This window comes from Anabrus simplex, chromosome 1 (genome assembly GCF_040414725.1).
Source record: "Anabrus simplex isolate iqAnaSimp1 chromosome 1, ASM4041472v1, whole genome shotgun sequence".
Classification (NCBI taxonomy): domain Eukaryota; kingdom Metazoa; phylum Arthropoda; class Insecta; order Orthoptera; family Tettigoniidae; genus Anabrus; species Anabrus simplex.
Window position 1 is genome coordinate 705,200,744 of NC_090265.1, and position 26,894 is coordinate 705,227,637.

The 26,894-nt window shown below is 41.1% G+C and overlaps 1 protein-coding gene across 2 annotated transcripts in view; it reads left to right on the forward strand.

The window, feature by feature from the left end:
- The window catches only part of Syx6 (Syntaxin 6), a 346,153-nt gene that overhangs the window by 153,093 nt on the left and 166,166 nt on the right, over positions 1-26,894 (forward strand). Inside the window, exon 1 of one of the 2 annotated variants that reach the window (XM_068227429.1) lies at positions 8,073-8,199. The exons of the other annotated variant lie outside the window; for it this stretch is intronic. Within the exon in view, the coding sequence (XP_068083530.1) occupies positions 8,089-8,199 (111 nt within the window). The 5' untranslated portion in view covers positions 8,073-8,088. Of the gene's footprint in view, positions 1-8,072; positions 8,200-26,894 lie in introns of those variants that run through there. 2 annotated transcript variants of the gene reach the window in all.

Consider the following 26,894-nt stretch of genomic DNA (forward strand, 5'->3'; position numbering starts at 1 on the left):
CGCTACTCGCTACTATACAGCGCTTATGCAAGGGTCCTGGTCTGTATAAGTAATTCAATGAATAACTATAACAGATGTATACACAGGAGGCTTATACGCAGTTTATTAGTAAAGAATTTCACATAAACGGTGTATAAACCTTGCATAAATGTTATACACCGTTTATTAGTAAGACGGTTAGCGTACAACTAAATATCCAGGAGTGTTCGGCTGTCCTGGAGCCGTTGTTTCTACTTGACACCCATTGGCGACTCCGCGTCTGGTGTTGAGACGATGCTAATAATGGAGTAGAAGGAGGGTGAAACCCGATGTCGACACATAGTCTACTTCTGTCGAATAACACCAAGGGGTCTGCTCGAGGTTTAACATCTCCATCCGAGGGACGGATCACCATCAACAGCATCATATACCCTCACTCCATGTGAACACTGCGGAGAGGTTTGGAGTTGGATCCCGATTTTTACACGCAATCTAGTGATTAGAAATCGTATACAGCCACCACCTGATGATCCCCCCACCTTTCCCCCACCAAATCGACTAACCACGACGTCGGGCCATATAGGCTTGACGCCTTAATGATGAGGGCCACCAGCTGTGTTTATATTGAGTCTGAGAAATGTTGGTTTTACGTTGAACAAACCGATCGAAATGTCAAAACTAAAAAAGTAAACTCGTGTCCTCATCCCGAGGTGGTGCAGCTCTTTTCAGGCACACCCCTATTGGAGGTGTACCATTTCAACCATATACCAGCCCTCCTGCCATTCTTAAATATCTGACAGTACCGGGAATCGAACCCGGGCCTCCTAGGACGGCAGCTAATAACACTAACCGTTACGCTACGGAGGCGGACATGTCAAAACTAAGTGCACAGAAATCATGAGAGCATTCAGATGTTTGACCACCATTTACTAGATACAGGACACGAATACGCAGACATCAACATAAGCGTGGATATTCTCCACATCAGATCTAAAAACACGCTCTTGACACTCTTAAACTAAGGACACAATTCAAATAGACCGTGCGGTTAGGGGCGCGCAGCTATGAGCTAGCATCCGGGAGTTGGTGGGTTCGAACCCCACTGTCGGCAGCCCTGAAGATGGTTTTCCGTGATTTCCCATTTTATCACCAGGCAAGTGCTGGGACTGTACCTTAATTAAGGCCACGGCCGCTTCCTTCCCACTCCTAGCCCTTTCCTATCCCATCGTCGCCGTAAGACCTACGTGTTTCGGTGCGATGCAAAGCAACTAGCAAAAAAAAAAAAAAAAAAAAAAAAAAACCATTCAAATACTGTGAAAATGAAAATCCACAGCCTGTTTCCAGTTTCAACCGGGTCAGGAATGGAATGAATGAAGCCCCCTCCTCGTGGCGAGGATAGGAGCTCTCCCGACTGCCGAAGCCTGAAGCACTCCTCTGGAGCAATGATTGATGACTGACAGATGAAATGAAGTTATATTGGAGAGTGTTGCTGCCATGAAAGATGACAGGGAAAACCGGAGTACCCTGAGAAAAACCTGTCCAACACAAATCTCACGTGAAGTGACCGGAATTTGAACCATGGAACCCAGCGATGAGTGGCCGGCGCACTGCCGCCTGAGCCAGGGAGACTCTTTCAAATAATGTTGATCATATAATTTTAAGAAGTGCTTTTCTAATCGCAATTTTGGCGTTCCTTATTAAAAGGCTGAAGTCAATGTTTTCTTCCATTTGCTTTACGTCTCACCGACGAGGATAGGTCTTACGGCGAAGATGCAACAGGAAAGAGCTAGAAATGAGAAGGAAGCGACCGTGACCTTAATGAAGGCACAGCCCCAGCATTTGCCTGGTGTGAAAATGGGAAATAACGGAATCAGATTAAGAATGAATATCTCCATATTCGAATTATTATGGTGATGCTGATGTTTTAGTGGAATTATGAGCCCGTTGTAATTAACTGTAGGAGGAGAAGAGTACCATCTCTTCGAAGAACACTAAGTTACTGACTGAAGAAAACGAAGGACCATAAACGGCGGGTAATGAAAATCGATCCAATGAGAGTCTGACGTAGGCAAGTGTAAGCTATACAAGACTAATGATTGCCACAGGTATCTCACAAGCTTTGAGTCCCTTAAGGTTTTCATTATTGTAGTTTAGATATGTTACTGTGGCGTGTGTGACTTGACAATAATTCATATCGTAAGCTTCCGAATGCCTTTGATAGTAGTAGTAGTAGCAGCAGCAGTAGTAGTAGTAAAGATATCTTAATTTTGTGCAGTGTTACGAACACCTTACCCACTAAATGACTGCTTGAAAACCACCAGAAACCACTAACCTCCCCTTTTTCAAGCTTTGCTGAGTTACTACGGTATATTAAAAAGAAAAGTATATCCTTGCAGTTCAAAAGTATTCGAAATATATTTCACGATGAACTTAATAGTCCGCGATCACTCATGTCTTCGATAGAAGGTACAGAGGAAGAAGCAGTAGTAGAAACAGATGTCTGGTATGTTTCCACAGCCCCTACGTACTGTAATACTTCGTTTGATAGTTCATGTGGCAGGATTGCTTGTGGCTTCTCAGTCCTGCCCGAACTAATGAAAGTAAATTTATCACTTCAGGTCTCATTTATTTTTGGTTTTAGTTTGAATGATGTTTTGCTGACTAAACATTCTCTCCAGTTCTACATGGTCTCCTTTATTTTTGGTTTTAGTTTGAATGATGTTTTGCTGACTAAACATTCTCTCCAGTTCTACATTTGACCATGGCAATACTGGACGCGACAGTGTAAATGTTGCAAGTTCCTCAAATGAATTGGTGTTACTTGCACTACAGCATTTCATCACTGTGCATCACACATTAACTGATTCCATGTTTTGAGACCATTTTACAAAGGACACAATTTTCCATCCTATATCTTTCGGTTTCGTCGAAGTGACATTATTCAAAAAGGAAAATCAACGACTCTGTAACAACCTTACGTGCATTTGACACTGGAAGAAGTGACACTTTACCACGCAAGAAAGACGCTCTGAAGCGTTCCTTGCTTCCGTATTTTTAAGGGAATCCCCTACCCCTCGATTCCGCCTACAGCTCATGCCTTCCCTGGCTCGCCTTTACTACATTTTTATGCTGTCTGTTATACTGCATATAAAACTTAAATAGAAAAACTACCAAAATATCCACAGACACAAGCATGAAAAACTAATGTCCCACTGACCACCGTGTTTTAAAATTTACCCATTGACGAAGAGTAAAAAAAAAAAAAACTAAAAAACCTACATTTAGTGGGGAAACCACCGTGTTGGTAACACTGATCTTGTTTATAAAAGTTATATTAATTTATTTTTGTATCATAGTGTGTTGGCCAAATGTGGTGCGACACGAAGGTAAAAAAGGGAAGAAAAGTAGGCCGAACAGAGTTAGACAGCAGAAAAAACATTCATTGGTTCCATTATTCTCTTCATTTCTCATCCAATATGTACTCTCATAGATTGCAATAGCTGTAGTTGGCGTTTTCTTTTCACACCTTGTCAGTGTTGATTTACAGATGGTGTCGAGTTTCACACCCGGCATCTAAATGGAAGTGACGTGGAAGTGCCTGATTGGAATATTGCTTTGTAGTAATGTCGTGACTTTGAGATGACATTTCTCTATAACAGGTGTGATGGTTGTTAGCTAAATTAGGTGCGCATGGATTGGCGACGTCCGCAATATCCCATCACTTTCTCACTCTCTCTCTCTCATATACGTTACTTCATTTGAAGACACCGCCAAATGCGACAGATTCGCATCCATAGATTTACTGGCACATGTAAAAGATCCCCGTTCGGTGTAACATTTGCGGCACTCAACTGATCTCGTATATTCTTGATTAGTGGTCGTCCTCCTTGTGCTTAGGCGCCTAGGACTACTCAATCCACCTATGGTCCCTAAACAGTGAGCGTAAACATTCTCACTAGGATATGTGTAAGTAAAACCCGACTTCACAGGAATATCGCACCTTGGGAAGAAGAGGGCCACACATGCAAAAATGATACTTCTGAGATAATTGCAATGTATGAATGTAAAAATATAAAACGCAGAGTGGATTAGTTGGAATGCTGTGGAATGCAAAGCAATGGAATCCAGGAAAAGTTTAAGATTATAGGACCAAAATGTCGGGATAATAAGATGATATACATCAAGAATGAAACATTCTACAAGAAAATTGAAGAAACTCTCAGATACTATGCGAAAAAGGATACATTTTTACGGTCATCTTCTCAAAATAAACTGCAATAGATTAACTAAAAAAAAATCTTTGACTTCTTCCGCAAGCGCAAAACAAAACCCAACTGGTTTAAAGAAACTGAAAAAGTCCTAGTAGAATAAAAAAAATTACAGAAAATTCTCTATTCGATCGAACAGCTAAAGTCATAAGTAAAGACGAAAATAAGCTTCCAAGACAAATCTACATTAAAAGCCAAACCTGCCCAAAGAGGGCGGAGTGAAAGAAGAACATATTGTAAGAACTGAATTTACTAGACCTTTTTAAATCTTACATTGCAATTATCTCAGAAATTTCATTTTGCACTTGTGGCCCTCTTCTTCCCAAGGTGCGATATGCCTTGCATGTAGAGAATGTTGTAATGAAGCCTCGGACCTTTGGTGGTGACGGGAGTTTCCATTAGGCAGCCCAGGGATTCCTTGGAGACATTTTGGCGAACGAAGTACATACGTAAGATTTTCTTAGCTGATGTTAACGTGGGAAGGGCATATTGCGGGGTGTGATTGTGCAGTATGGAAACCTCGGAACGCAAAGTAGTTTTTGTTGGGCACGTAAATGAATGGATGATGTGTGCGCCGATTCAATAGTTGCGAGGCGAGAATCATCTCAAGGAATTCACCCTGTCTCCCTGTGAGTGGCTGTGGGCGGTAAAATACACCCACCCCATCCCCTGCCCGTCGACTGAGAGAAGACCCCAGGGGCTGTCACCTTGTTAGCGTGGGTTGACGACCACCGGGTCTTAGCAGAGTCTGGCATTGCTTCCACGTACTTGTGTCCGGCTCCTCGCTTTCAACTTTCGTATCCAACTTCTCTTGTTCTCTCCTGACCCTGGCGAGGCCTAGGAAGTCTCTCATTTTCACACTCTTCGTGGCCTTCCCTTTTTTTTTGTCGATACCTTCGTTCTTCAAAGGTTCGGACCTCTTCCCTTTCGCCCGTCTGAATAGTAGACCTGTGGTTTTTAGGTGATAAAATTATTTAGGTTCCTAAAATAGACTCTCAGATGTGAAAAAGTAGGTTCCAAAAATATAATTTATGCAGCTTCAATTTTAATTATTTTAAGGGAACCTGGAAGTGTCAACGATAGAAAAATGTAACTTCCGATGTTTAGTTACATATCTCAGCAAGTAAGAGGTATCTCCTCGAATGTTCTTTTGATATATTCAGAATACATTAATAATTATTTGGGTAGAATATGGAGCTTCTGTGTTTAATATTTTGTGTCAGAAAGAACATTATAAACATATTTTTTTAATATTGTAAAAACTTCCTTTAACTGAGGTACCTTTTTTCTGAGGAAATACTCAAACCAGACCCAAGAAACCTTTTTTGAGCTTCTGAAGTAAAATTATTGTCCTATTGTGTACAGAAGTTGAGAAATGTTTTTTGTATCCTAGTTGAAAACTGAAATTTTCTGTAACATTTTCAGTACTCTTCAAGCTGGCTTCCATGACCTAATCATGATGTATGATTCAGTTTACTTCGAGAAGCATATCTATATAGTGTCTAAGAGACTACCAAGTTTCAAATACATTTATGTGGTAGTTTCTAAGAAAAAGGTACAAAGTTTCAAAGAATATGACTTAAGGAAAATCCAAAAAGAATATAAGACTAGTAGCTGGCATCTAATGATACCGAGCGAGTTGACCGTGCGGTTAGGTGCGCGCAGCTGTGAGCTTGCATTCGGGAGATAGTGGGTTCGAACCTCACTGTCGGCACCCCTGAAGATGGTTTTCCGTGGTTTCCCCATTTTCACACCAGCAAATGCTGTACCTTAATTAAGGCCACAGCCACTTCCTTCGCACTCCTAGCCCTTTCCTGCTCCATCGTCGCCATGACACCTGTCTGTGTCGGTGCGATGTAAAGCAGTGTGTTAAAAAGAAAAAGATCAAGTATTGGAAAGAAACGAAACATCAAAGGCCGATGAATTGAAATTGGCTCGTTGTCCCTAGTAGGCCGTAAGCTGATGATGATGATGATGATGATGATGATGATGATGATGATGATGGTCATCGCGTGGCCTCGGTTACCGAGACTCGTGTGTTCCTGAAGTAGTGTCATCTAAGTGGTTTACCTACCAATTTCGACATTCCAATAAATTGTGTTCTCTTCTAGCAGTGAAAGCGGAATTCTGTTGGACTGTTCCTATAGCTGAGTTGAATTTAATTTTGTTCGGCGATACTGATGGCGCCACCCGAGATCTCTCAACATGCCAACAACAGTGACATGTGGTGCCAAGACTTTTTACCGCCCCAGCTGGCATCGAACACGTGAACTTGGAATAAAGAATCGGACACTGCACAACTGACCCATCGAGGCGGATTCCGTATTGGTTGATGAACATCCTGTTTGAAAACCGTTAAAGCACAGCCAAGATTGAGTCCCGTGATATTTGTTAAGTTCGTTGCTCGTCAGTCCGGATGGGTGGTATTGTAGGAACCAGTCCTTTTGCAGACAGAAAACGTGACTTCTCTTGTGTCATCAACTGTATCGGTGAATTCCTGTGCCAGATCTGAAGTAATTAACTCAGAATAATGGACAGTGAGTGCTATGGGCGCTCTGTACGCTGATAAAATGTTGTCTTATCACATTGTATGGCTATATTCTAGGTGATTCGACAGAAACTTAGTAACTTACTAAGCTGTTTAACTTCATAAGAGACAAATTTTGTGAACAATGGTTTGGTTTCAAAATTACTTTTAACCTATTTGGTAAGGATTCTAATATTGACAATACTGTTCGTTCCTTTGCGTTTTGGCGGCGTTAAATGTATATACCAGAGAATGTTTAGGATAAATAACATCAACAAAGTTTCTTTGGCAAATACCAATAATATTATACTATATACTATAAATGTAAATAACTTACACTTATGAAGGATTATATTAAATAAAAACAGGAGTAATAAAATAATAGGGCTATATGTTACTGTTCGATATCACATATCGGGTCATTATGTATCAGATAATAAAATCATAAACGATCAGGATAATAATGAAACAGCATACACTTTTAAAAGTGAAGAAACTATATACCGGGTGGACAAAATAAAACAGGCCCGGAAAATATTTACAGTAGGACTGACTGGCTCTTGTTAATGAACATCACAGAAGATGCTGGAAATGGCGTCGTCTGACTAACTACTTTTACGGTTTTCGGAGACGCCGAGCTGCCGGGATTTAGTCCCGCAGGAGTTCTTTTACGTGCCATAAAGCTACCGACACGAGGCTGACATATTTGAGCACCTTCAAATACCGCCGATCGAACCTGCCTCTTTGGGGTCAGAAGGACAGCGCCTCAACCGTCTGAGCCACTAAGCCCGGCAAATGAAAAACTGAGGATCCAAAAGTCTTGTCTCCACTTGACTCAGAAACCCCCGGTAGAACTCAACACGCGAAGGTTAGTCTGAACGCTTTAACGCATGTGCAGCAGTAAATTTGTAAAGATGCAAATGCAGGTCTCTTAATTCTCACATGCCCAGATAAACGGCGTTGAGATTTTTTCGGACTTTCCAGGTTTTCTTTCACTCGAGCAATGTTTTCTGTTGTTTGAACTCTTTTCACATAGCTATGGTTCTTATCCGCTACAGAGCCCCTTTTACGCCGTTTTGCCAACAAGTTTCGCATTGCAGACTGCCGGATGTTTTTCCAAAACACTTCCAGTCTTGAACTCTTGCGCTAACAGTTCCGCACAGGTGTTCCACGAATCGTGCTTCGCATAACACTCGACAATCAACACGCACTATTTTATCGTGAGCACCATTTCGTGCTGCATTCAACTGGTCACTATACACGTCTTCTCCTCTCACTCGCTCACACGTAACCACACAGCGACGTACTCGGGAGATGCGCACGCGGAGACAAGTGACAGCAACCGGTTGGTGCCTCGAAACCACGGTTTCCAGCATTTTCATGAGATGGGCAGTTCTGTTGTTTATTAACAAGGATCAGTTCCGCGTAAGTCTTTTTAATTTTTGGAGGATCATTTTTATTTTGTCCACCCTGAATATAATGGTGCTAATAATAATAATAATAATAATAATAATAATAATAATAATAATAATAATAATAATAATAATAATAATAATAATAATAATAACATCGCTAATCAGCCAACTAGGGACCACGATAAGTTTAATTACACATTCTGGCATTTACTCAGTTTTTCATTAGCTCGCACGGCGTTCATCCGACTACTTTGCTTCAGTTGTCCACTTCACATCCCGGAAAGTCCCAGAAGTCACGATGCTTGTTTTGAAAAACTCTCGTTTGTGCGCATCTTCTGGTCGTATGCCCATTTCTTCGAGGTATTTCTTGACGTTAATGTACAAGGGACTTGTTGTTTTTGGTTTTGAGTCATTATTGTTAAAAATGCGTTTTCTCCATCGAGAGTCATCCATCCGTCGTAGGTGACTGTAGAGGCGAGCACTGCGTTTGCGCATTGTGTCTGTGATCTTCTCTATCTTGCAGTAGATTTTTTGTTTGGAATATCTTTTGTACATACCGTTTTTGTAGTTTGGGCTAAGAATGTTAGCGACAGCACATTTGAGAGAGGATAAGACATTCTGACCCATAGGAGATACCAGATTAACGACAGTATTATAATGGTGAATTTTGGTATTTATAGAAAAGCACCTTTTGTTATATGTTCCGAAGAAGCCTGGTGCAGGTCCTACGAGTTGACGCCGCATAGGCGACCTGCGCGTCTGTGAGGTTGGGACGTTACCCAGCCCCCGAGACATCGGAATTAACCATTAAAGGTTAAAATATACGACGCGGCCGGGAATCGAACCGGGGACCCTCTGGACCAAAGGCCAGCACGCCAACCAGGACAAAATATAATAATAATAATAATAATAATAATAATAATAATAATAATAATACTGCTTGAGAGTCTTGCGGAAAAATCAGCATCACACACACACGCACACACACACACACACACACACACACACACACCGTACGTTTTAGCTCGTGTCACAGTAGCGTGCTTGCTATGGCACAGTCCTTTCAGCTTGGGGTCTATGTTCAAATCCCTCTCCTGGCGAAGTTGTTCTTCGATTAGTGAAAATGGTCGTAAGCAACGTGCAGGTACCGCCTCGCAAAGCCCATTTGAGTTCGCACACGAATTGATCTGATTGGCTAACTTGAGCAGTTGATAAAATGGCAACAGTGCGAGATATCGAATTATCTTTTTCAAGTTATTCATTAGTAGGGCTGGGATGTTTAGGAAAAGTCATATTTTTCTTTGTCTCTATTTTCTTGCCTGATTGGATTTTGGTGCAAATCAGGTGATTATAGTCACAATTAAATGGTTTTTACTTGTCATATAAATGCATATTTTGGCTATTTTTTTCATAAGGTCATATTTTGAGCTATTATCATAGAAACGTCATATTTCGGTCATATTTCGGCGGTTTGGTGACAGCTGTAGCTGTGCAAAATCATCAACTTTCTGAATGAGAACTAGTATTTACAAAACTGCTTTTCCGTATCACATCTGTAGTTAATACAAATGTAATACTCTGCCTCTTCTATCAAGATCGCGCAGGAATTGTTTTCCTACAGTTTGTCAGCAAGTCTGACATATATTAAGTCGAACTTTGGAATTATATCTAGTGCAATTACTCGTTTAGAAGCTGTGAGCTTAGAAATTTATGCAAGTATTGAAATTGTGAGCACAACAATCACATGGAATAGTTACATCAGTGTAAAATGGAAACTTTACAATGCGCTTAATCGAAGTGTCGGTTTTCGCTGTGTGTGCAAGATAAATGATGTTCTTTGAGTAGAAGGTACCAGTACATTTCAAGATGAGTGCATACTCGACAGGAGTGATTTAATATTATTTAAATATGCACCAATAATGTCTTGTAACGTAGAAAGGAGCTTCCCTTCTTACAAGAATGTGTAAATTGATAATCGGAGGTCTTTTGCGCCTGATGCTTTGAAGATGAATCTTGTCATACACTTCAATACCACCCGCGGAGGAGAATGAAAAAGTTATGCGAATTTGCACTATATGCCGAGCCGCCCTACCATAACGCATCGAAATACATCTACTTAATTCGTTTCGTGGTGCTCAATTTAAATTTTAACGCATTTGAGCAATATTAATGTAATCTGGGCTTAAACGTTCCAAAATATGTTTTAAAAATAGATTGATTTCTAGTTTTCTTCGTATTTCAAACGACCAGTGAAGGGTACAATCATATTTTTACTTTTAAGATGTTGTGTGATCTATAATCTTAGCGAACTTAGTACTTTATAGGTATGCGTTCACAACTGAATCGAGGACAATAAACTCTGAATAACTGATAAACATGTATATTCAGAAAATTAATATGAAAGTAAGAATAATGAATTTAGTTAACAAATATGTATCAAAGGAATTGCCGTTTCGATTTATAACTTATTTTAAATTGGCCATATTTAGATTAATCATTTTCGGGTTATATTTTGTAATTTTTACGTCATATTTCGTCACTTTTAAGGTCATATTTCGTCACTTTTGAGGTCATATTTGCTTGTTTATTTGGGCTATTTTTAGGTCTTAAACATCCGAGCCCTATTCATTAGTATGACCAACCCTCTAACGCTCATATACCTGGTTCACGTTGTTACCGACCACCCTGTAAAACTACCAGTTATTTGAAGTACAGTACTAGTTCGTAGACCCCGGTATCTTTGAAGTCATTTGAAAATATGATCAAACTTTTATTAAGATCGCGATAATTGTCTCAGTATTGTAATTGTCAGGGCGACTTCTACTGTAGCGTGCGTTTCCCCAGCTGACGGCACAGTGCAGTAAACTACGCCTGTTCTTTTATTTTTTTATTTTTTTTAAGCGCTCTTAAATCTCGTTGCCTAGCTGTTATCCCCGCCCCTCAACAATGCCCGATGGATTTTAGAAACGACTCCATTGTTATACGGTCGCAACATGGCTGAAAAGCAGATACTACCTCCCACTTTAAATGTTTGAAGTGATCAATGTACTTAGGCTACTTGTCGTCCCGGCAACGCCTAATTTGGCCTTGCCAAGCAGGCACGCTGCCAGAGCCAGCAAATGCGCCTTGTTACGGACTTCTTTTTTTTTTCCTTAAGCGTTATATAATACTTCAGTTTTCAATGACTCGGAATGTTGCTGACATAAACGAGTGGCTGTACAGTGCTTTTTTTTTCTGCTTCAGCTTTCCGTAACTGCAGAAATGTATTTGTTCCGACGGCATTTTCATTTCTCGTGATTCATATTGCGGTTTCTTTAACTTTCTGGAAAATATGAAGCACCGATTTCCAGGCTTTTATTTTTGGTCACTCTTTTGTATTCCTTCGTCGAGTTGTCGCTGGTCAATCAGTTGAAGGTTAACTCTTGTCGTTCCCATAGCCCCGTGGCTTCCTGATTGATTGATTGATTGATTGATTGATTGATTGTTCACGTATGTGTGCATTTATTTATTTATTTATTTATTTATTTATTTATTTATTTATTTATTTATTTATTTATTTATTTATTTATTTATTTATTTATTTATTTATTTATTTTAACGTTCAGTCTTTAGCTAACAATGAGGAAATATGGTAACTTATAGACTAAAATCTAGTTCTGTTCGTAACTAGATTGCTGAGGATTATAATTTCAATGCTAACGATAACAAAAATAAGAAATTTATAGTATGAATTTCAAAGGCCAGATGGACAAATTCGAGCTAAAGAAAAGGAAAACTTTAAGAAAGATCATAGGACCAAAATTTCAGGACAATAAGATAACATGCATCAAGAATGAAACGCTCTACAAGAAAATTAAAAATTTCTCCGATACTTATGCGAAAAAGGATACATTTTACGGTCTCTTTTTTTTTCAGAATGAACTGTAATAGATTAACCAAACAAATCCTTTACCGCAAAACAAAACCCAGCTGGTTTAAAGAAACGGATAGACCTAGTAGAATTAAAAATTACACAAAAGTCACTATTCGATCGAACAGCTAAAGTAATAACTAAAGACGAAAATATAAGGTTCCAAAACAAATCTACGTTAAAAGCCAAACCTATTATCTCGGAAGACGAGAAGAAATGAAGAAAGAATGAAGAAATGCTGGGCACTAAGAAAGGAACAACACACACAGTGATTGATTCAGCGATCCCTAAAGAGGGTGAAACGAAAGAAGACAGCATGTACCTTTGCGAGCTGACTGATGGCCTGCATGAGCGTCGTATTACAGTTATATCATTAATGGAAAAGTACTCAATTATTCATTCTCACATTTACCCATGCATTCATACTAGCTGGGTACGCGTTTAGGAGGAAATGTCGGCAAGATAGTTTTAAAGAGGGCAATGTTCGGTATGGACCGTACATTTCTGTACAGCAAGCTGCTCGCCTTCCTTAAACATAGTGCACGTACACGTTTAAAGATGTGTTTGAACGATATGCCAACTAATTACGTCAACCGAGCTCGATAGCTGCAGTCGCTTAAGTGCATCCAGTGTTCGGGAGATGGTTTTCCGTGGTTTCCCATTTTCACACCAGGCAAATAATGGGGCTGTACCTTAATTAAGGCCACGGCCGCTTCCTTCCCACTCCTAGCCATTTCCTGTCCTATCGTCGCCATAAGACCTATCTGTGTCGGTGCGACGTAAAACAACTTTTAAATAAAATCTACGTCAAGCGCAAATCATAACAGGTTGCCAAATATCATCCTTTGTTCCTAACATTCCAGCATATACATGCTTCTTAAGTGGTACCGTACAAAAGGGACCTCAATACCTATTTGAATATTTTCGAAAGTTTTTCGTTTAATTTTTCGAACACCACTGTCACATAAGCAGAGGAGCTTTCTCGTAATGAAGGCGCCGGCTCCATAATGTAAGGTCTAGTCCCCTGTTGGAAATGAAATGCGAGAAGCGCGCAAATTTAAATTGAAAAAAAGAAAAAAGAAAATGTCTGTGACTGGCAAATTCTTAGTGCTGTGGTAGCGGGTGGCTGATGTGGTAACTTCTTGTGCATGGCTCGGTCCATTAACATTCTAATTCCTATGCATTGTGTGCTCTTGTTTCGGTACTAATAACACTCACTGTAAATATCTGACATGTTGGCAACAACGGTACGTCACGATTGACTTGTAAGTTGATTTCAACCACAAAACTGATTAACAAATTTAGTTCGGGCCAATGGCCTAGATGTTAGGCCCCTTTAAACAACAAACATCACAGATTTTTAGTTACCACTCAATCCAAGCAAAATTTGGCATAGTTTAAGCAAAACATGGCCTTCCTCAAGCAGTGTAATAAATAGTATGTTTTACGAAGTATGTTGCTAATAATAGTTAATAAATTATTATAAATATTTTATCACTTCACTAAAAGCAATGTGCCTTTTCAAGACGACTGCCTCAGTGATCTGGATCTCTGTATTTATAGTCTTATAGGTTGCTTTCACAAGCATAATTAATTACTTTTTTAGATCACCTGAAATTTTCATTATTAAAGACTGTTGATTTAAAACTTAAATTTTTCATAAAATTCTGACATTAAAACTATTTTACAGAGAAATGTAAACAGTTCCTTGACGTAGCAAATGATTCAGATTGGTTGAAAGTAAACAAAATATCAACAAAATTAACTATGATTTAATTTAATCGATTGCAAATGTTGCAAAGGCTTTCAGTAGTGTTCACCAGCACACTAGCCGCCAACGTCTTGGAAAGGTATAACAATCCAACTGATGAGCCCACTGCTACACTGTGGGCGAAACGCTGGTAACTTCACGATTGAAAAAGGCCTAAAGAGCTTGAATGTTTTTTCCACAAAATATGTTCGGGAAAATGTTCATTTAACAGACCAAATGGTTCCGTAGAAACTAACTTGTGATTATGACCTGTGCACGTTAACTCAGTCGATACTCTGAGGTGATCAGTGAACACATTCAAATGCTCGAAACAACATGAAAATATTAATATTTCGGTCTGAGATTTCACACAGAGGTGCAGTAGACCTTCCTAAATTACATGAAAAACAAAAAAAGTTTGTTTTTCCTTTCGAATTTTCTCTGTTAACGCCCCTCTAAATCCAGGCTAAATTCTGTTTCGTCCCGCAGTACGAATAAATGTTGTGAGATGTTCGTAACACTAGCGTACGGAGAGTTCTCTCTTCACTAGAACAATGGTTAACTCTTGAAGGCAGCAGTGAGGAAATCGACAAGTATTAATTGTAGACATAATACTGTATAGGCTTTTGGACTTGTGTCGTGTCAAGAAAATAAGGTGAAATTCTTTACATTTCGCAGAGAACTGTGCTCTGCGTCATCAGAAGAAAATCTCGACTGTCCACAAGAACGGCTTCTCAAATAAGCCTCGGTTTGTGTCAATGTCATATGTTACGTACACATAACTGTGACCCTCTTAGACTGATTCTGATGGTTCGGTCAGCTTTCGCTTCGAACGCTAGCGCTGTGCCACGTTCGGGTAGCCATCTGGTGACGAATGAACGTACCATTTCCGCTTTTATTATAATGTCTAAATTTCAAAAGCTCATTATTTAAGAATCCTTTCTCGTGGACAGTCGAGATTTTTTTCTGATGACGCAGAGCACAGTTCTCTTTGAAACGTAAAGAATTTCACCTTATTTTCTTGACACGACATTCGCCCAAAAGCCTATCCGGTATCATGTCTATAAGTACGGGCCGTGAAAGCAGCAATGGCAACAAGTATTAATTACATGGTCTTTGATGTTGACTTTCCTGTAGTGTATCTGACCTTCACAACACCACTTCCGGCTGCCTGGCTAGATGGCTGAGTAGTCAGCGTCTTGACCTTCGTTCCTCGGGGTCCTGGGTACCATTACCGGCCGGGTCGACTGATTTTACTTCTAAAAGATAAATTCCATTGGCTCAGGGACTTGATATGTATGTTGTCCGCAACATTCCCACACAAACACGAGGTTTTCTATGCATTTGCCGGTAACCTACCAGGCCGAATAGCTCAGAGCATTGACCTTCTGAGTTCAAGTTAGTGGGTTAAATCCCGGATCAGTCCGGTGGTCTTTGCAGGTGCTCAAAACGTCATCCTCGTGTCGATATATTTACTGGCACGTGAGAGAATCCTTGCGGGACAAAATTCCGGCACCTCGGCGTCTCCGAAAACACTAAAAATAATTAGTGGGACGTAAAGCCAATAACATTTATTTATTTATTTATTTATTTATTATTTTTTTACTTAACTTAAGCCACGTACAAATCGAGGATGAAAGAACATGATAAACACAATGAATAATTTACAGAACGAAATTACAATGAAAAACTTGAAAGAAAAGCATTACAGAGACATTGGAATGCAGAAAAGGGAAAGGAGAAGAAAGAAAAAGAAAGAAAAAAAAAAAGCAAAAGATGGAAAACACATGAAGTAAACTAGCACATCTAGTTGTTGCAGCCAAAGAATAACCGTCGTTGACGCTGTCAGAAGGTCGTCGGTTGATAGTTCCGGAGAAGGCTCTGTGTGGGCATCTGAAGGTGTTGTGTCGCATTGTCTGGAAGTCTTCCCCGCATTCACAGCTTGGAGAAGGTCGTATGCCCCATAAATACGCCGCACAGCCACTTTTTCCGTGCCCACTACGCACTGTGTTTTTTCCTATTTGCTTTACGACGCACCGACACAGATACGTCTTATGGCGACGAAGGGATAGGAAAGGACTAAGAATGGGAAGGAAGCGGTCGTGCCCTTAATTAAGGTACAGCCCCAGCATTTGCTTGATGTGAAAATGGGAAACCACGGAAAACCATCTTCAGGGCTGCCGATAGTGGGGTTCGAACCCACTATCTCCCGGATGCGACCTCACATCTGCGCGCTTCTAACTGCACGGCCAACTCGCCCGCTGGACTGTGTTTAATGGGGCTCATACACTCCGCGGGTGAAGTTTGCGTGGGGTCGAAGATCGATTTCCATTCATTGAGGACCTTTGCATCCTCCTGTGGGTGGGGGCCGTAGAATAACACCCACGGTATCCCCTGCCTGTTGTAAGAGGCGACTAAAAGAGGCCTCAGGGGATCTTAACTTGGGAGCGTGAGTTGGCGAACTCAGGGCCCTTAGCTGAGTCCTGGCATTGCTTCCACTTAGGCTCCTCACTTTCATCTATCCTATCCGACCTCCTTGCTTAGCTCTTGTTCTTTTCCGACTCCGACTGTATTAGAGCACTCGAGGCCCTTCTTGGCCTTTGTCTTCTGTTGGCCGATACCTTCATTTTTCGAAGTGCCGGATCTCTTCCATTTTTCTCTCTGATTAGTGTTATAAAGAGCATGATAATAATAATAATTAAATTCGGCAAAATTGTTCAAGTGAACCAATTTAAATATTTGGGAGAAATTATTCAGCCCTCTGGTTTAAACCGCGTAGCAAATAAAGAAAGAATTTCCAAATTACGGAAAGCACACAGGATCACTTGGAACAGGTATCATAAAAAATCTATCATGGAATGCAAAACTTAGACACTATAATACAGTGATCAAACTTGAAGCGTTATATGCCTCAGAAATCTTGATCATTGGTGGCGGATCTTTAACCAAAGACATTCAGAAACAAGAAATAAAAATTTTACGAAAAATTTTTGGCCCAGTTTTTATAGATGGAATATGGAGAAAAAATCGTCCCAGGAGATATATTGTCATTCTGAAAAAAATTCTCACACTTTTCGGAAAAGACGATTGAAATTTTATGGACACATCAGAATGAACACTAACAGGCTAACTACCTTCTCAACCTGGCCCTTTCGTCTAAAACCAAGAACAGCTGGCTTCGTGAAATTGAAACAGATCTCTAGGAAATCAACATCTCAGATGACATTGTACAGGACAGATGTAAATTCAGAACCAAAATCGACAATCACCACTTTGAAGAAAAACCCAACACCAGAGCTACTATAACTTGGACAGAAGAACGAAGGAAGAAGCTCGGCGAGAGGATGAAGAGATTTTGGGAGGAAAAGAAGGCCAACACATCAGCTAAGCAAGTTCAACCGTGCTCCTGAGTAGGACATAACGATGTAAATAAATAAATAAATAAATAATAATATAATGGCGTGTGGCCTACGGAGAGGCCTGGTGCAGGTGTTCCGATTTGACAACCGTATAGGCGATATGCCCGTCTATGAAGATGGGGCCCTACCTAGGATGATTTCTAATGCTTAAGACAACACACACACTCAATCCCTGAGCCATCAAATTAACCGGTTAAGATTAAAATCCCCGATCCTACCGGGAATCGAACCCGGGACCCCTTCGACCAAAGGTCAGCATGCTGTCCATTTAGCCATGAAGCCGGACTAAGTATGGTTGCCCGGTTGTACTTTCTCTTAAAACAATAACAACCACCACCACCACCACTTCCGAAAACCTTTACAGTTCATTCTTAATTCCAGGTTCCCAATCCAAACTAATTTTCTTTCATTAGTTTTTGAACCAGCAACCGAGGAGGGTGTCTGGATTTCAGTCTGGTTGATGCGACTCTGTGGATGTCTTGGTGAATCGGAAGTGATTTAGTGGCCTGTACTTTTATGTGTTGCTCGGACCGTAGAAGTGGTGAAAGGATGTGTCTTAAGGACTTTAAGTCAGTGCAGTGGAGTTGTTTTTATGACACCGCTGATAATCTGCATTGTCTGGTTCTGAACGGTGTCAGTTTTTTGTGTGTGTGGTTGATGTTCAGCCAGACGTAACAGCAGTATTCAGCTAGTTTTATACACCAAACTCAGCGCAGAAGTTCGAAAAGTTGTCGCTGTGGATCACCATGTAGTTTTTTGCAGATACTTATTGACTTGTCTACGTAAATAGTTGAAACTCAAGATAAGTGGGAAGAAACTATCTTGCAAATTATTTTTATGAATTCTAGGGTACAGGGGATGTAGAAGGGGAGGGTGTGCGTATTTATTTAACATAAGTTCGTAAATCACTTTAGCAAAGGAATCGTTGAATTACTGAATGACTTGGAGTGTCTTAGAGTATTTATTTATTGCGCAGACCCCATTTAGCTGCAATAAATTACATTTCAAACTTGATTGAAAACATTACTAGGCAGTTTTGAAATTTGAACTGCATTTCATTAATACTTATGAATGTACGTTAAGCATGAAACCTGTTGTTTAAGTAATATTTGTGGTTGTTAAAAAATATTAAATTTATTAAAGAAGGTACACCTCCATAATCTCCTTAAAATTGGATAAACGACTATACATACAAAACTCAGTATTCAAGTTCAAGGCAAACTGGGGGATAAAATAAACAACATATCATTTTTATAGGCTCGGGGGTGGGGGATGCAGTTAAATGCATTTAATAAATTTGCCCAGGAAACGCCAGGTATTACTGTGCCGTCTTATCGCCCCACGAAACGAATGGTGAAAATTAAATGCGCTTGTGAAAAAAAATGCTAAAAAGGGTTAAGAAACAACAGCTAAATAACAAAACCAGGTTCAGGTAAAAATCACAGCGAATTTCTGTATCAGTACAAGTCATGCCGTGATATATCGCTGCACGCAACAACATCAGAATCTTCAGTAACAACTGTTGTACAGTACGAGGATATTAGAACACACACAATTAATAAATAGATAAATAAATCGATGACCTCTCTTTAACTGTGATAAGCTGCCAGAGATTCGGAGGGTAACGGATTACACGTACTAGAACAACCCAAAAGGAAATGAGGGAGGCGTCAAAGTAATGGCTGTTCCCGTTATTGTGCTTCCTCCCTGAGAATGTATTATGAAATAGGGAATGTTAAGTAGTTTTTTAATAATTCACGGGCTAAACAAAACCTCATCGTTGTTGTTTCTTTCATTTCTTTTAATATTCCCTAATTACGAGGAATTATGGGTGTCTAAGAGGGGGGGGGGGTGTTCATTCCTTGCAGGTCCATAAGAGCAGTAATGGTTTTTTTTAACATGGTATGATCTTTAGAGATGTTAAAGTGAAATTTATTTTCAACGGACCGATGTACGAGTAATGCGTCGTCTGAGCCGAAATATAGATCACAATCGCTACTTAGAAAATAGGGTTGAATGTTTTGAAGTCATCGGCATGCACTACTCGGTCAGATATAAAATTAATGTCGAAAACATTAAGGGACCTATATTCGATGGATGAATTTCCAAAAATGGATCCTGTTCTCTCGATAAGTTTCCTTGATAGGTTATTGTTTCCTGCTATTGACATACGAACTATGTAAACAGAGTAATGAATGAGAGAATTGTAGTTCATTCTGTTTATAAAGAATATCGTGAAGTACCTGCAGTACCTTTTTAATAGTATGCACCTTAGTCATAGAAAGAATAGATTTAACGATAGCCTTATTCTCTCTCGTCTTGGTTAGGCCACATGCAAATTGTGCCGTTCTGACAGGACAACTGAAATTCGATGGACACTTGTTGTTCGAGGTTCCGTGTCAATAGTGAACCATTGTGCTATTAAATCCACGTCGCACCTCCTAGTATTGATTGCTGGCTTGCTTGGTTACTTCACTTTCTGCGCAACTACTTCTGTGTTTCCGAGGAGATGCATTCAATTCTTGCGGTGGAAACCCGGGAGGGATTTTCTCTTCGCTTGTCTTTTGAGGTCTTAGCTCCAGATTACTTTAAATAACTGGCCATTCACCGCGACAGTTAGCCATGCGGTTAGGGGCGCACAGCTGTGAGCTTGCATCCGGGAGATTGTGGGTTCGAATCCCATTGTCTGCAGCGCTGAAGATGGTTTTCCGTGGTTTCCCATTTTCACACCAGGCAAATGCTGGGGCTGTACCTTAAGGCCATGTCCGCTTTCTTCCCACTTCTAGCCCTTTCCTATCCCATCGTCGTCGTCATAAGACCTATCTGTGGCGGTGCGACGTAAACCCGCTAGCCAAAAAAAAAAAAAAAAAAAAAAGAGTTGCTCAGATGGTTGAGATGCTGGCTTTTTGACACAAACTTGGCAGTTCCGATCCTGTCTCAGTCCGGTGGTATTTGAAGGTGCTCAAATACGTCAGCCTCGTGATAGATTCACTAGCACGTAAAAGAACTCCTGCGGGACTAAATTCCGGCACATCGGTGTCTCCGAAAACCATAAAAGTGTTAAATTGGCCCTAAAAGCAATATCATAATTATGCTTAAACTACTTTCCAAAATTTATGTAGGCATATCTCTCTCTCTCTCTCTCTCTCTCTCTCTCTCTATATATATATGTGTGTGTGTGTGTGTGTGTGTGTGTGAAAAGCATCGTTCGGCCAACTAGCACTCGGTTTACAAGTTTTTTAAAATTAATTTATTGGCTTTAGGTGCCAGACCAAACAGCCAGCTAGATATACATTAGATAACAAAGCATATACATTAAATATACACTTAGAATACATATACACCTATGAATCTTCCATAGTATTATAATGGTATTACGTTCCGAACCCGTACAGAATGCGCGCACACACATACGAAGAGAGAGAGAAAAAAAAAAAAGAACAAATTGGGACACTGCAACTGTAGTATGTTTACGTAGTTTTTCTGAAGTAGTATCACATCAAACTTTATAATCTTAAATCGGTGTCTTTTAAGAATAAGGCGATTGCATTATACGCTTCTGGTTGTTGGGATGATAAAATGCACTGGATGTTGAGTGGTAGTTGGAAGTTCGATGAAAGTAAAGTTGTTATAAATTTTTCCTGCTGTACATTATAAAGATGGCACGAGAAGATGTGGTTGAGGTCAGCGATTGCTTGGCGGTCACAGGAACAGTAGGGCGAGTTTAGGACTCCTATCCGATAGAGATGACTTGCAAAACTGCCGTGGTTGAACCTCATGCGAATAAGAGAAGTTATGTATCGGCGACAAGCATTCCATTTGGAGAACCAAGGGTTTACAAGTTATTCTTGATCTTGTGCTTTAGAGAGAGTGGTCAGATTCTCCTTCACTGCAGTTGCCGCTAGACACGTTTGTTTGTTTGTTTGTTTGTTTGTTTGCCATTGGGAACAAAGGAGCTATGGTCTCCTGAAGTATGGACGTTAAAGGAGAAGCGTATTATTGTGGCTTTTATTGCTATTCTTTCAGAAATACCTTTAGCCTATCTTCAAGGTTTATTACTTCTAAAACAGAGTCATGTTCGCTGCAAGCCATACAAATCCCTGGAGAAACGTAGGATACCTTGTTGTAACTTTGGCACTACGAGAGATGGTGGTTAGTGCAATGGCTCAGGATGGTCAACTTCCTGGAAAGGGGAATTGACCCCGTGTCCTTCCGCGTGAACCGAGCATGCATCTACTGACTCGCATAGGCAGTCGCGAATAATAATAATAATAATAATAATAATAATAATAATAATAATAATAATAATAATGAAACTTCCCATTTCCGTCCGGCTCTTAATATATTACGGGTATTTCTTCCTTAGTCTCCCTAATCCTGGCCTTTTCCGATTACTTGGGATCGGCACTGTATGTAACTTAAGTCCAGTTTTACTATCGGATGTCTTTCCTGACGCTATCCCTCTTTGGTGGGGGTTTACATTTCACTATTGTGTGTTTATGTGGTGGTTGGTAATGTGGTGTGTTATATGAATTTGAAGACAAATGTACCCAAATTCAAACCCCCGTTTCCGCAGCCAGAAAATGTATACAGACGCGGATAAAATCCTCCACCTGGTCGTAGATCGAACCCGAGACCCTCTGAACCGAAAGCGACGATACCGTCCTTTCAGCCGAAGAGCCCAGTAGCCTTAATACATGACCTACTTGTTTTAACACGGACATGTTTTTGCGTGGGGGTTCTATCCGGAATTAGCGTCGTCAGTTTCCGGACTCCACTGTAACCATGACAACCACTGTTCGTCTATTTATACTAGGTCAGTAGCGTCTTCTTCTCACTGCGTGCTTTTTGCATGAGTATGACTTGCGGTCGGGTGTCATCCGAAAATTTCTGTTACAGGACGCGACAAAGTGTGTGACGTAAGTGACGACACATTAGTCGTTACCGTAGGCCGTGGTTTTATTTATTTATTTATTTATTTATTTATTTATTTATTAGCAAAAGGGAAATTTTATTTTTTCCTGTAACTAAGAGCTTGAGAAAATCTCGTATCAAGTGAACCCCGAACGGCTCCATGGCTAAATGGTTAAGGTGATGGCCTTTGATCACAGAGGTCCCGGGTTCGATTCCCGGCAGGGTCGGAAATTTTAACCATCATTGGTTGATTTCGCTGGCACGGGGGCTGGGTGTATGTGTCGTCTTCATCATTTCATCCTCATCACGAAGTGCAGGTCGCCTACGGGAGTCATATCAAATGACCTGCACCTGGCGAGCCTCGGACACTCCCGGCACTAAAGCCATACGCCATTTCGTTTGTTTTCGCATCAGCACCTTTTTAATACCTTGATGTTTGTATAGTAATAGTTTTCAACTTCTCTCTGGTTGGAGTGTGAGATCTGTGAGATTGCTCCACCGTGTCCTAGGTCGACGATGAAGTGTTTCATTCGAGACGCCGCCGCAGCCTGTGAGCGCGGCTGAGACAGGCGCCGGAAACAGCCCGATGGTAAATCTGGGTCTTGCAAAGCTCTCAAGACACTCCGCCAGCCCTTTTTGCTTCCGCCTCTGTGCAGCTCTAAAAATACAGTACCGACTGAGAGGGAGTCATTTCCTATGGAAGTGCTTTTCCTTCATCTTGCAAAATATTCCTTATTCTCGTTTTATCCGTAGTATAAATAACTACTCACTTGAAGTGCCGTAGGAAGACGTTGAACTTCGCTGTTTGTGTGTCAGACATGTCAGAGATGGTGTCGTAGTTACAGACCTCAACGTGCGTTGTTCACCAAAAGTTGCCAGGCTAGGTGCTTCTGATGGTAGAAGCCCAACTTGACGCGTTCGATTCCGGCTCAGGTAGGTGGTATTTGAACGTCAGTCTCGTGTCGATAGATTTACTAGCACGTAAGAGTTTCTGCGCGGTAAAATTCCGGCACCTGGGCGTATAAAACTACATTATTTCAGATACACTTTGAGCTTATTAGATCGTTTCGAGAACATACAGGATCTCTCCAACCTTCTTGTCCCGTAGGTGGGGACATTAGAATAACACTCCCGGTAGTCCCTGCCTGTCATACGACGCGACTGAAAGGGGCCCGAGGAGCTCTCAACTTGGAGGTGGGGTTTGTGACCACGGGGCCCTTTAACTGAGTCCTGGAATTGCTTCCACTCACTTATCCCACGCTCCTCGCTTTCATGTTTCCTATCCGACGACCCTTGGTCAACTCTAGTTCTTTTCCGACCCTGACGTTATTAGGTTCCGAGGCCGAGGGAGTCCTTCATTTTCACGCCTTTCGCGGCTCTTGTCTTTCTTTGGCAAATACCTTTATTTTTCGAAGTGGCGGATCACTTCGCTCTGATTAGTCTTATATAGAGGATGGTTGCCTAGTTGTAGTTCCTCCTAAAACAATCACCACTACCGCTTGTCTCCAACCTTTTAGGGTCAGACTTAAATACGGGTTTGAGTATTTTGAGATAGGGAACTAATGGTCGGAAATTCATATTTCTGGTGCCACGGGGTCTTGAATGCACCGAGCAAATGCCCGTGCGACTTCGGCCACGTACCAGTTGTATGCATAAGTTTTTGCCGGGTTTTGTGGTAAAGAAAATACGTAATTTTCAAGGAAAACTCATTTTCGTTTATTCAAATTACTGGCCATCGGCTTCTACACACTTCGCTCATCTTTCAGCTAAGTTATGAATATCATGCCAGAAAAACTGCCTGTCTTTTGCGGCAAACCATTCGTCGAGCCATTTTCCAACTTCCTCGAAATTGCTGAAGTGCTGCTCTGCGAGCGCCTGCCCCATTGATGCGAAAAAGTGATAGATGGCGCCAGGTCGGGGCAGTAAGGCGAGTGCGGAAGGATGTCCCATCCAAGTGATTTCAAAGTGTCTTTCAATGGTTTTGCTGTGTGAAACGGCGCACTGTCGTGTAACTAAATCACTTTGCCGTGTGTTCTGGCGCATTCCGGTCGTCGTTCGATCAATGCGTGATTTAAATTAATCATTTGTTGGCGATAGCGTTGTGCATTAACGGTTTCGCCGGGCAATTGCTAGCCTTCGCACTTTTGTGGTCTACCAGAGCACGCTATCTTTCACATTGGAATCACCCCGTTTAAATGGTCGAAAACATGTCTCTCATGTTCTGATCGATGGAGTGTGTTCACCGTATGTTTCTACGAGCAAACGATGACTTTCAACAGCCGTTTCCTTTTGATTAAGTAAGAAAAGCAATGCGTGCCGCAAATGTTCTTTTTCAGGCACAAACGTCGACGTGATCACTGAAAGATACAACACAGACGCTAGTGTTTGGCGGACTCAACTAGTGTGTGTTGGTAGGTTAATGTCAGATGAACAATCTGACGTATGTGTCAAATTCGTACGCTGTGTACTGTTCGCTGGCGCCATTTCTTAGTGATGATGATGATGCTTGTTGTTTAAAGGGGTCTAACATCTAGGTCATCGGCCCCCATTTCTTAGTGAAACCGGAAAACACTTATGCATACTCCTGGTACCTGTCAGCTTGCGTTCAGGAGATAGTGGGTTTGAACCCCACCGTCGGCAGCCCTGAAGATGGTTTTCCGTGGTTTCCCATTTTTACCCCAAAGCCACAGCCGCTTCCTTCCCACTCCTAACCCTTTCCTGTCCCATCATCACCGCAAGACCTGTCTGTGTCGTGACGTAAATCAACTTGTAAGAAATGAATGAGTCGGCCTATCAGTCATCAGTTACCACTGATCTGTATTTAGTGTTGTCGACCTGCTGGCAGATTCCCAATCAGTTGTTTACGTACTCGTTTCTTAAAAGATTCCAAAGAAGTTGGAAATGTATATTCAATATCTTCTTGGTAAGTGATTGCCGTCCCTAATTCCCAATTTGTCCTCTTTAATTCCAACATTATTTTCATATTATGATCATTCGTACTTTTTAAAACTCGATTCAAGCTTATTCGTCTGTTGTTTGTCATCAGTCCATAGACTGGTTTGATGCAGCTCTGCATGCCATCCTATCATGTGCTAACCTTTTAATTTCTACGTAATTGCTGCATCGTACATCTACTCTAATCTGCCTGTCATTTTCATACCTTGGTCTACCCCTACCGTTCTTACCCACTACACTTCCCTCAAAAACCAACTGAGCAAGTCCTGGGTGTCTGAAGATGTGTCCTATCGCTCTTCGCTCTCTCTCTTCTCCTCGTCAAATTTATCCAAATCATTCTCCTATCACAAATTCGATTATCTCTTCATTCGTGATTCGATCTGCCCATCTCGCTTTCAGCATTATTCTGTAACATCACATTTCAAAAGCTTCTTATTATCTTTCCTTCTGAGTTAGTTATCCTCCGACCGGGCGAGTTGGCCGTGCGTGTAGAGGCGCGCGGCTGTGAACTTGCATCCGGGAGATAGTAGGTTCGAATCCCACTATCGGCAGCCCTGAAAATGGTTTTCCGTGGTTTCCCATTTTCACACCAGGCAAATGCTGGGGCTGTACCTTAATTAAGGCCACGGCCGCTTCCTTCCAATTCCTAGGCCTTTCCTATCCCATCGTCGCCATAAGACCTATCTGTGTTGGTGCGACGTAAAGCCCCTAGCAAAAAAAAAGTTATCCTCCGTGTTTCACTTCCATCCAATGCCACGCTTCATTTGAAAGTTTTCAAAAACATCATTCTGATACCTATATCAGTGTTCTAAAAAGTGAGCAAATTTATTTTCTTATAAAAGGCCTTCTTTGCTCGTGCTTTATGTCCTCCTCACTTCTGCCATCGTTAGTTATTTTACTACCCAAGAAACAATATTCATCTGCTTCCTTCAAGACTTCGTTTCCTAATCTAATATTTCCTGCATCACCTTCTTTCACAGTTTTTCCCAGAACTCGTGGGGTCGCGGGTGCGAACTGTGTAGCAGATGGGGATTTGCCCCGTTTTACATCCGGATGCCCTTCCTGACTCCAACCCTATATGGAAGGATGTAGTAACTATTGCGTGTTCTTGTGGTGGTTGGTAGTATGGTGTGTTGTCTGAATGTGATGAGGAGAGTGTTGAGACAAGCACAAACAACCCGTCCCCGAGCGAGAAGAATTAATCACACGCGATTAAAATCCCCGATCCGGCCTGGAATTGAACCCGGGACCCTCTGAACCGAAGGCCTCAACGCTGATCATTCAGCCAAGGTTTCGGACTAATATTTCCTGCATCATCTGACTTTGTTCGATTGTACTCCAAAACTTTTGTGTTGGAATTATTTATTTTTATCTTGTACTCAATGACATGGGAAGCTGTGAAATAGATATCAAAAGACGTATTGTTCTAGGTCGTGCTGCAATGGTTAAACTCGCTATCTGGCAGAACCGGGCAGTATCAAGAACTACGAAGATGCGCTTGGTGGAATCACTAGTGTTCTCAGTCTTTTTGTACGGCTGGAAAACCTAGACCGTAAATGCTAGGGACAAAAGTCGAATTGATGTCTTTGAGATGTGGTGTTGGCGGAGAATGCTGCGTATACCTTGAGACAGAAAGTAGAACCAGTGTTTTCATTGTAAACCAACTGAGCATCAAAAAACGTCTATCTTTCCTTATGTGTGTGTTACCTCCAGTTCCTTGCCCATATTTTTAGAAGAGAAAGAGAGAAAAGACCATT